Below are 11,941 nucleotides of genomic sequence, written 5' to 3'. Positions count from 1 at the left end.
TCGCTCACTCCACCGGTCTGTCTGCTGCATCAGTCACACAAGCTTCACACGCTCCAACCCCCCCCCCCCCAACAAAAACGAACCCTCCATTCTCTGGTTTCTTCTCTTTGTCTGGTCGCAGTCACGCCCCCACGGTTCTTACGGCATTCCACCCAGTCCTAATCTTATATTCACAACCTTCCTTGAAATCCTCACGAGGTGAATCGAAACAAGCGGCAGAAAATTGTGCGTTTAATCCACGTTTATGCAGTCCTTTGAACGCACTTCCGTCAATATGTTTGGCAAAAGCCCAAATTAACATCAGAGCTTGGTTGAACGTAGCCTAAATTTTTGTATTTATTTTAAAAAAAAAAGTCATTCACATATCGTTTTTTTGGTCGACTTAAAAAGAGAGAGAAGACTAAGAGGTAGAGATAAAACGATGAAGAGACAGAAGGAGGAGACAGACCAGCAAGCGGGGAGAGGTACAAGAGTTACGGACCAATGTGAGAGTGGGGTACGGGAGAGAGAGTAGAGAGAGAGAGATGGCAAAATACATAGGAGGGCGAGCAAAGAACGCATAAGGAGAGAGAGAGCTCTGTTCCGCTTCCTGCCATTGTCTGGCAGTGGGGTGCTCCAACCTGATAGGCGTTTGTACTGTGTGTGTGTGTGTGTGTGTGTGTGTGTGTGTGTGTGTGGTGTGTGTTTGGTGTGTGTGTGTTGTGTGTGTTTTGTGTTGTGGTGGTGTGTGTGTGTGTGTGTGTGTGTTTGTGTGGTTTGAGGTTCCTCTCTCTGACTCATCAGAGGTGTGTGCGCGAGGACCAGTTAGACCATGAATTCATGCCGACTATGTTCCTCGTGAGCCTGTCCTAGCAGTACTGAGGCTGATGATGGAAGAGGATAAGAGGATAGAGGTTTGTAGTTAAAATGTTCCTCCTCTTGATCAGGCGGAACTCCGCTGTAGAGACTGTCTGGAACTTCTCGTAACCTGAAATATTGAAATATTGAGCTGAGTTTTTGACACAACGAAGTTCGGGAAGAAGTTGAGCCATTCAGTTTAATCTAGTTCTGTTATTTTCAACTGTACTCCAGAGCCACTGGGCTACGTTAAGGGCCTCATGTACCTGTTCCTGGCTTACAGGAGTGTGTCAGGAAGGTGCATTCTGGGCGTTCCTGGTGTTACAGGGAGGTGTGTCATGGTGCATTCTGGGCTTCTGGTTCGGAGAGTGTTTAAGGGCACAAAGGGATAGGCTTTGTGTTATACAGGGGTGTGTCTGGTGCGATTCTGTGGTGTGACGGTGTCTTACAGGTGCGTGGGGTGTCGGTCTTACATGGCTGTGTTCAGTATTGCTTGAGGAATGGTCCGTGCAAAAAGTCATAGCGCAGTTTTCATTGTTATTTGAACAGGATCCAATTGATAAACTGCTCTAGGCTCTCATGCACAGAACAGAGTGTGCACACTTTGTTTGTCCACACACACCCAGGGACATGTGCAGCGGCACACACACATCAAAAGAGACATAAGAAATATCATACCAGCACATGCTCGCCAGGTACAACAACCCGCCTGGCCGTGTAAAGGGACTGGGAGAGTACCTCTGATTGGTTGGTTGTGCACGTTACGCCCCATACACACATCGTTAATGAAGTACACTAAATCCAACCCCTTTAGGACCATGCGCCCACCAATCCGACCTTTCTTTTTCCCTTCCACCGCAAACACCTGCTACCAACTCTGCTTTCCTTCGATCTCCTGACAGGGGGACTCCTTAAACCGCTTTCTATCTGATCTCCTTCAGGGGGGACTTCCTTAAACCTGCTTTTATCTGATCTCCGAGGACTCCTAGCTCCTATCTGTCTGCGGGGGGACTCCTTAACCTGCTTTCTATCTGATCTCCTGGCATTGGGACTCCTTAAACCTGCTTTCATCTGATCTCCTGCAGGGGGGACTTCCTATAAACCTGCGTTCTATCTGATCTCCGCGGTGGGATCTACCTGCATCACTCGGCAGGGGACTCCTTTAAACCTGTTCTATCTGATCTCCAAGCAGGGGGGACCTTTAAACACTCCTTTCCTATCTGTCCCCTGCAGGGGCGGACTCCTTAAACCTGCTTTCTACTGATCTCCAGCAGGGGGGTACTTTCCTTAACCTGCTTTCTGTCTGAATCTGCCTGCAGGGGGGACTCCTTAAACAAACCTGCTGTCCTTCTGATCTCCTGCAGGGTGGACTCCTTAAACCTGCTTTCTATCCTGACTTCCTTTCCTTGCTTTTTGTTGTTCCACTGATCTTCCAAAAAAAAATAATCACGTGAAACTAAACATTTGAATCTTTACCCCAATTTCAGCACAAAACTCCGTTGCTAGCGTTCCGAGAGACACGCCGACGTTGCTTCAACACTTTTTGGCAACAGGGGAAAATTCTTAGTAGGCCTGAGTTTTTTGATTTTTTTTTTCTGTCAGCAGTTGAGTCAGAAGGCTGAGAAAACATAAAAGGAATAAAAGGGTTCTGAGTCCCAACCTCAAATCGCTGTGTAGTCACTCTGTTTGTGGTGGCGTCCTCCTGGAACAAAATTGACACCCTTTCTGATGTTGTGTGTGTGTGTGTGTGTGTGTTGTGTGTGTTTGTGTGTGTGTGTGTTGTGTGTGTGTGTTAAACAGGACATGAGTGTGAGCCCCAATGGCTGATGACCATCCTCAATAAAATCATCGGCAACTGATCAGCTTTACTCTTTTGTCTAACACATGCCGTTTTCTGTACACCAGAGATCTGAAGCAGATAAACTCCGTGGCCTGGCATGTTTTCTCACAGCACACACTATTAATTTCCTATATCTACATCATCATCATCTCATCATCATCTGGCCTAATCACCCCCCCCCCCCTGTATCTGAGATCTCTGTTTTCCCGTCTATCTCTTCCTGATGGTATTTGTATTTTTGTTTCAGGGAGACCGCAGAAACGGTACGGTTTTCAGACATCGGTCCTGCATGGAGCATGGTCGCTGTCATGTGACGTATCCTTTCAAATGTGGGTACTATACCACTCATGTACTGGGATACTCCAGTACTACTAGCATGTCGAGTAGTAGTCGAGATGTCTGTGAAGACTGGGGTGAGGGGGGAGGAGGGTCGCATCCGTTCCAATAAAGCGTGATTTAAGGTCCTGCAGGGAAAGATGAGACTGGTATGAGTGACATTTTTAAACTACAGTATATAATTTAACGCAGACAGTAGAATAAGTACCATGTGTGTTCTGGTTGACCTTTGAACCCTACCCCCCCCGCCCACAGAGCGACAGCAACGGGAAACGGGGCTTCGACGAGTTCCAAGTACATTTGGAACAACATCAGAGATGGCAGGTCAGTTTCCCCTCCGGGGTCGAGGTTCAATTACCTCCCCGTGTCAGTCCGGTGTACACAGAAACTCCTTAAAGCACTGCTGAATGGACTGTGTTTTGTTGGTTGTGTTGGTTGTTGTGATTTGTTTTTATGTTTTGTGTTGTTTTGTTTCTTTTATTGTTTGTTTTTGTGTTGTTGTTGTGTTTTTGTGTATTGTTTGTGTTTTGTTTTTCTGTATGGTTTGTGTTTGGTCTGTTGTCGTGTTATTGTGGTCATTGTTTTATTGTTGTGTTGTTGTTGTGTTATTGTTGTGTCATTGTTGTGTTATTGTTGTGTTATTGTTGTGTTATTGTTGTGTCACTGTTGTGTTATTGTTTGTTAGGTTTTGGTTTTTTGTGTCATTGTTGTGTTATTGTTGTGTTATTGTTGTGTTATTGTTGTGTCATTGTTGTGTTATTGTTGTGTTATTGTTGTGTCATTGTTGTGTCATTGTTGTTTTTGTGTGTCATGTTTTGTCATTGTTGTGTTATTGTTGTGTTATTGTTGTGTTATTGTTGTGTCATTGTTGTGTCATTGTTGTGTCATTGTTGTGTTATTGTTGTGTTATTGTTGTGTCATTGTTGTGTCATTGTTGTGTCATTGTTGTGTTATTGTTGTGTTATTGTCTCCAGGCTGTTTACATGAAGTTTGACGCCGATAGGTCCGGTACGATCTGCTCTGAGGAACTGCCAAAAGCCTTCCATGCTGCAGGTGAGGAACAATCGGTGTGTGTGTTTGTGTGTGTGTGTGTGTCTGTGTGTGTGGTTGTGTGTGTGTGTGTTTGTTTGTTTGTGTGAACAGAGTATAAATAAAATTATAAACTAATTGCTTGGTGTGGTTTGTGTCTGTTGTGTTGGCGTCTTGTGTGTGCTGGCTGGTTGTGTGTGTGTGTGTTGGTAGTGTTTGCAGTTTTTCCCTCTGAACGACCAGACTCTTCAAGCTGATCATCGTCGCTCTAGCACTGCACGGCACCAGGCCTTTGACAATTTCATTGGTTGTCCTGCGCGACTGGAACGCCATGTGCATTGAGTCCTCTCTCCTCTCTCCTCCCTCTCCGCCACTCACAAAAACTTCCACTTGTTGTGTGTGGGTTGTGTGTGTGGTGTGTGGTGTGTGGTGTGTGTGGTGTGTGTGTGTGTTTTGTGTGTGTTTGTGTGTTGTGTGTGTGGGTGTGTGTGGTGTGTGTGTGTGTGTGTGGTGTGCGCTGTCACATCAAAGGACCCATCGTGTGTCGGTTTATCCTTTGGTTTGCCAAGTTGTAAATGTATTAAAGAGTTTTTTTTTAAAAGTAGAACTTGTCTTCAACATTTTTTTTGTGGTTTTCACTTCTGTGTTCACACTTTTTTGGGCACTTTTGTCTGTTTTTCACTCATGCTCTGCGGCGTGTGTGTGTGTGGTGTGTTTGTGTTGTCAGTCTGTCTCTGCGTCTCTGTGTGTGTGTGTGGTGGGTGTGTGTGCTGTCTCTTTGTTTGTGGTGTGTGTGTGTGTGGTGTGTGTGGTTTTTGGGTGTATGTTTGTGTGTCTGTCTCTGTGAGTGGTGTGGTGTGTGTGTGTGTCCTCGGTGGTGTGTTGTGTTGTGTGTTTGTGTGTGTGCCTCTGTGTGTGTGTGGTGTTGTGTGTTTGTGTGCGCTGTGTGTGTGTGTGTGTGTTGTGGTGTGTGTGTGTGTGTGGTGTGTGTGTGTGCCGCTGTTGTGTGTGTGTGTGTGGTGTGTGTGTGTGTGTGTGGGTATGTGTTATGTTATGTGTGTTGTGTGTGTGTGTGTTTGTGTTTGTTTGTGTGTGTGTGTGTGTGTGTGTGTGTGTTTTTTTGTGTGCCTTCTGTGTTGTGTGTGTGTGTGTGTGGTGTGTGTGTGTGTGTCTGTGTTGGTGTGTGTGTGGGTGTGTGTGGTGCCACTGTGTGTAGTGTGTGTGGTGTAGTTTGTTTGTTGTGTAGTGTGTGTGTGTGTGGTTTATGTGTTTGGTGTGTGTGGTGTGTGTGTTGTGTGGTGTGTTCTGCAGGACCTTTAAAAAAACTGGATAAAGGATACATGGCACCATCGACCTGGACCATCAGGAGGTAAACATTCATTCATGAAAAAAAACAGCAACTACGCAATGTTCGTATGGGGGCATGTTGTGTGTGGTGTGTGTTTGTGAGAGCGCGTGTGTGGTGTTGTTTTGCAGGTTTCCCTCCGAACGACCCCACCCAGCCCCCTGCCCCACCCCGCTTTATTCATAAATACACACATAGACACACACACCGTCCACCAATGGACAGTACGCTCCTCTGCTTTCATGACTGAAATGATCTGAAATGAACGTTTTTGACAAATATTTTCAATGCAGAGCTGCTGTGACACTAACACTGTCTCTGTCTCTGTCTTTGTCTTTCCTCTCCTCGTCCTTTGTCATCTGATCTTTGTCCTGTGTCTTTCTCTGTCTCTCTCTGTCTCTGTCTTTTCTTCTCCTGTCATCTTTCTGTCCTCGGTCTGTTGTTTGTCTCTGTCTTTGTCTCGTCTCCCTCGTCTCCTAGTCTTTTGTCCTCTGTCTCTTCTCTGTCTCTTTCCTTTGTCTCTGGTCTTTTTCGCTTCTTTGTCTCTGTCTCTCTCTGTCCTCTGCTCTGTCTTTTCTCTGTCTTTCTCTGTCCTCTCGTGTCTCTGTCTGTCTCTGTTGGGTTTGTCCCTGTCCTCTCATCGTCATTGTCTCTGTCTCTTTCTTCTGTCTGTGTTTTGTCTCTGTCTTTCTCTGTATCTGTTCGTCTCTGTCTCTCGCTCCCTCTGGCTTTGTCTCTGTCATTTTCGCTGTCGCGTCTGTGTTTGTGTCCCTGTCTCTGGTCTTTTCTCCTGTCTCTGTCGTTTTCCCCCTGTCTGTGTTTTGGTCTCTGTCATCTGGTCTTTGGCTCTGTCTTCTCTGGGTCCCTCAGTGGCGCCCACTGACGATTTAATTCCTGAAGCGTGAGGCGGCGGGACTTCTCCACCACAAACAGCGTCGTCTCGTCTTTCCATACTCGTCCCTTTCTCTCCGTCTCATTACACTTGTCCATGGCGTACGGGGGTTTAGTCTCAACATGGGGGGGGGGGGGGTTTGTCCCCCCAAAATGTTATAAGAGAGTCTAAAAACTTAATTTTCGCATTTAAAATAAGAAACTCTGAAAAGGTTCTGCAGTGTAATAACTTCTGGTCCAATCATCGTGCCACATAATTCTTAAAAGATATCATAACACACATGATTTGCAACATTTTAACTGTTCTTTAATTACGTTAAATCCATTTTTGCCGAAGAACCAGATGTGAAAGAATACAACAAATATTCCTACTTAAGTTAAAAGTACCAAATTATTTGAGGACTTTTACTGAAGTACAGTTTATATGTTATAATCTTAAACACACAACAACACAACACCAAAAGGACCTTTGGGTCGGCTATATTACCACAAGACATGTTAAGACCTAATATCCAGACACCAATCAGATATTTTTAAGTGGACCAATCACCTCTTCTAATTATTGGGAGAGGGGGGGCATGTCCCCCCCGCCCCCCCCCCCCCCCCCCCCCCCGATAACCCACGCCTGTGCCGTGTGTCGGTCTGAACCCTCGCTGTCTCCAGAGCAAACATGGACCAAAATGTCCTGCTCGAGCTAACGTCAGGATCAGGAATCCAACAGGTGTGGTGAGCGATGTTAGGATCAGGTGAAAACGCCATTCTTTTAAAACCTGCTGAGCAGCCGAATCAGGTCAACGCTGCAGATACACCTGGACTCACTTCACACTTCTTGTTTTTTTTCATTCACAAAAACAAGAAACTCCTGAAACAGGGCGCGGCAACATGTGTCACGCCACAGATTAAAGAGTGTGTAGAAAAGTCACTACATGCACAGAAGTTATCGAGTTGAAATGTGAAGTATGCACACGTAAAAAAACTAAAATCTTCTTCATTACACTCCTTCCTCAGACTAGAAAATCACTAGTTGCATTAAAACTTTCTTCAAATCGGACTAAAATCACAATATAACCACACAAGTTTTTTGTTTTCTGTCCAATCTAACGACTAAAACGACGTCTGAACGTACACATGTTCCACCAAAAAAACTTCCTTCCCGAGGCTGTTTAGCAGCGGCACCGTGGCTCTGTCCGGCGCTTAGCCCCACCCAGGATGATTGTGATTGGTTTAAAGAAATGCCGATAAACCAGAGCAGGTTTTATCTCCATTCCCAAATGCTGTGTGGACTAGCCAGACCCTCACCTGCAGCGCTGTGGAGGAAGGTCTGGGTGTTAGAGACTAGCTGTCTGGATTTAACAGGATGGGAGAGAAACGTCCTCTGCTTTAAAAGTGAATGTAATCGCAGAGCACACAGACAGGATCAAAACATATTATATACACACATATAGACACGGGATTATCAGGGACTCACATCTCCAGCCAGCTGTTGGAAAACTCGACGAAACTGTTTGTCCTCTTCGGTGTCCTGAGACTCGGCGAAGTTCAAAGGCCTGCGTTGAGGGGGCTGCAACACACACACACACACACGCAGGGGCACACACACGCAGGGACACACACACACACACACGCAGGGACACACAGGGACACACAGACAGACACAAACACACACAGACACATACAGGGGGCACAGGGACACAGGGACAGACACACAGGGATACATAAACACACCGACAGACACACACACACATAGACACATACAGGGGGCACAGGGACACATAGACACACACACACACACACACACACACACACACACACTGGCGCGCAAGTGGTCCTAAAGGGGGTTTGGGATTGTAGTAGTTCTCTTCATGTAATCCGATGTGTGTTCTGGGGCGTAAACGTAGGAAACCACCACCAATAGGAGGTACCTCCCATTACCACTTTAAACAGCCAGGACAGTGTTTGTAGCCTGGGAGCAGTTGACTGTATGATTAATTTTTTATGTCTTTTTGCATGTGTGATGTTGCCCGAAACTGCCATAGTCCACTGGGTGTGTGTGACAAACAAGAGTGTGCACACGCGTGCATGAGCCTAGCAAGCAAGAAAATATACTAATGACCTGTTCAAAATAACTAATGAAAATGCTGCTATTACTTTTTCACGACGAGACAAGAAATCACTTAACACCAGATGTAAATGACACCAAAGCACCTGAAAAACCCTGACCACCCGATAGAGAACACAACAAACCCCCTGGTAGACACCGAAGCCGAATGCACCTGACAAACACTCGTGTTCACTGTAACACCCAGCGACCCCCCAGAATGCACACTCTGAACCACAACCTCCCATTGTACACACACAGAAAAAATAGCCCAGAAAGTGCCCTCCTGAAAACACGCCTCCCTCGACAAACAGACACCGCACAGAAGCAACACAACCAAACTTGCAAAAACCACTCCGTGTACGCTACCTAGGAACGGGTAAACATAAGAGGCCCTTCCAGATAGCCCAAGATGGGGGGACCCCAGATTGCCAGTTCACCAAGAAACTTTTAGACATACCACTGCAAGTGATGCTAAAAAGCCTTTACTCAATATTACAATCACTTAGTTGTTTGATGGTTTCATTTTTTTGTCCACCGGTTAGGTCCCAGGATGCTCAGACTTCCCTATAGTCAAGATATGTAACTTCAAGAGTTCTACCAGGAAGTAGTCACAGAAGCAGTAGTGATACAGCGAGAAGTCCGCCCTGGCTCCAGGGCGGGCACCGTTATAGGATGCACCTGGCTGCAGTCGCGCTCATCATGATTAATAGCAGTCAAGAAAAACGCTACGAGCCACAGCACACGACTGACGAACAGCAGCTGAAAAAAAAGGGACGGAGAGGGAGGGACGGAACTGAAAAAATACTGGGTGCGGAAACTGGACGTCGCGAGACCCACAGCTGCTGGGCGAGAAAAAGTGAACACACAACAACACACCAACAACACAGACACAGTCACACAGAACAAAACAGCTAGCACACACACAACCACACACGCAACGCACACCACACACACACAGTTCACACAGCAGCACACACACACGACACACACCACACTAAACAGACACAGTTACAAAGACTTCAGGGGAGCTACCGCCCTGCCAGACAATGGCAGGATGAATGCATAGACCGAGCTCGCTCGCATCCCTTTCTGTTTCTGCTACTGACCGCCCTCTGATTTTCCTATACTCGCGTCTCTCTCATAACTCTCTCCCTGTCCCACCTCACTTCCATTTTTGTCGCACTAGCGTAACTTGTTACTTGCTCTCCATTCCACGTTGCTGTCGTTCCAATCCTTTCTGATGATCTTCTCTGTTCTTACCACCGCTGCCGTCTTCACCCTATTGAATTAATTGTCCTCTCTTCTTTTTTCAGCGACAAAAAAAACGGTATGTGATGACTTTTTTTTGTACATCTAATAACGACAATGTATTGTCAGGCTAACGATTCACAAGCCGTGTGATGGCGTTTAATTATGAGACTGTGTTGCCCAAACATATTGACTGCAGCTGATGCTGTTCCAAGGACTGAATTACATTGGGAAAACGCACACATGTTCTGCCTTTTGTTTTTTTTTTTTTAGTTTTTTTTTTGTTCCAAAAAAATGAACATACCTCGTGAAGATCAAGGACCCGGTTGGACGTAGAATTAAGCTGTGTTGTAGGGAGCCACAGTAACCTGCGGTGGTGGGCGCGGTTGACTGCGACCGCGACAAGAGAACGAGAAACCAGAGACAGGGGCGTGGCGGGGTGAGGGGGGGGGGGGACGGGGGGCGTGGATGCGTTGGAGACGGGAGTTGGTGAGGGATTATGATGGGAAGGATATTTTGATGCACAACAGAGAACCCAGACAGAGTGTGAGTGCCCGACGACAGGTTCTCCTGTCCTCGCTGGCGTGAAGGCAGATTGGTGTGGGATTCAGGTGGACAGACGCTCATCTTTTGATTACTGTGTCTGACGTCAAAGCAGAGCTGTATATGGTCAGGTCAGACGTCTTTTGCAGCTGATACACATGGATCTCTTCACTTCACACTATTGTTTTTTTTTCATTTCGGAACATAATTAGCAAACCGCGTAAAGGCCTGTCACAGGGCGCTGGGCATGGCACATTGGTCAGGTTTGTTTTGGGGCTATACGATGTGTCACGCACAGAGAGTAAGCCAGAGGTAAGTGAGAAAAAGTCACGTACTTATGCACTATAGAAGTTGAATCGAAGTTCGGAAATTGTTGAATGAATGGCACAGAGAAAAAAACTAAGTCTCTTCATTCACTCCTTGCTCAGACTAGAGAAATGCACTGTATTACAGTTAAACGCGTGCTTTCTCAGATCGGAGCCTAACAATAACCACAATTAAGGCCGACACAAGGGTTTTTTTGTTCTGTAGCAACTAACACGACTTCTCTTAAAAAACAGGACCGGCGTCTGACCTGCGAAAGCTACACAATGTTCCACCAACAAAACTTCCTCCCGAAGGCTAGTGTATAGACGCCACCTGGCGACCGTGGGCTGTATGCTGACGGCCGCGATTGACGCACCAGGGCCCAGGATGATTGTGAATTGGTGCATGTAAAGAACCAATGACGAATAAGACCAGAAGCAGGTTTTATCTCCTGGATTTCCCAACAAATGCTAGATGTGCGACGCGTGCCAGGACGCAATCACCTGCAGCGCTGAGGTGTAGAGGAAACGGAACAAAGGGTAATGGAGGGGGTATAGAGAATAGACGGTTGCATGAGAAGATTTTTATATTATTTTTAACAAGGAGTGGGAGGGGAGGACAAAAGTCAGTATGGGTTTAGTTACAATTTCCACGGTGAGGATGTAATCGCAGAGCACCCAGAGCAGGATCAAGTCATATTTATATAGCAAGCACATATGTAGTAGGACACGGGAACGAGCTAGACCTCAAGTGGGAATCACATGCATCCCTAGCCAGCTGTTCGTGAAATATCGACTAGACCGGAGGGCAGACTGTTTGTCGCTCTGCCGGGTGGACCGATGAGAACTCTGGCGAAGTTCAAAAGGCCTGGCGTGAGGGGCTGAAACAGCACACACACACACAACACAGGAAGGGGCATCACACCGACGCACAGGGCCCGCACAACAACCACAACAGACATCGCAGGAACACCGGGAATCAGCCCAGACAGACACAAACAGACAAAACACTACTGTACGGGGGGCACGGACACAGAGGGACGACGTCACAGGGATACATAAGGACACACTCGGACAGACACACACCCCACATAGGATCGACGTACATGTTGGGGCGCACAGTGGACACATAGTACACGTATCGCACAAAACGTGTGCACTTACACCAGCGACGTTACCAGGCACAGTAGGGGCTTTGACAGACACACAGTATCCATCATCATCAGTAAAACACATGAAGCCGAGCAAACCATGACAGGAGGAGAGGGCACAAGGGACAGACATATAGACGACAACACACGACACACACACACAGGAGAGGGACCAGCAGTAGACAACACAGCGACCACACACACACGACACACACACACAGCACACACACAACAGCCACACACACAGGGGCAAAGGGGACAGAGAAACACATAGAAAAGCGAGCACACACGCCACAGACAACAAGGAACACACAC

The 11,941-nt window shown here is 46.7% G+C and overlaps 1 protein-coding gene across 1 annotated transcript in view; it reads right to left on the bottom strand.

Moving 5' to 3' along the window:
- LOC116685733 (calpain small subunit 1) overlaps positions 1–11,941 on the bottom strand; it is a 23,522-nt gene that overhangs the window by 8,908 nt on the left and 2,673 nt on the right. The window contains exon 4 of the mRNA XM_032510644.1: positions 7,737–7,839. Coding sequence (XP_032366535.1) covers positions 7,737–7,839 — 103 coding nt within the window. The remainder of the gene's footprint in view (positions 1–7,736; positions 7,840–11,941) is intronic.

This window comes from Etheostoma spectabile, unplaced genomic scaffold (assembly GCF_008692095.1).
Source record: "Etheostoma spectabile isolate EspeVRDwgs_2016 unplaced genomic scaffold, UIUC_Espe_1.0 scaffold172, whole genome shotgun sequence".
Lineage (NCBI taxonomy): Eukaryota > Metazoa > Chordata > Actinopteri > Perciformes > Percidae > Etheostoma > Etheostoma spectabile.
This window is presented reverse-complemented; position numbering and strand designations above follow the sequence as displayed.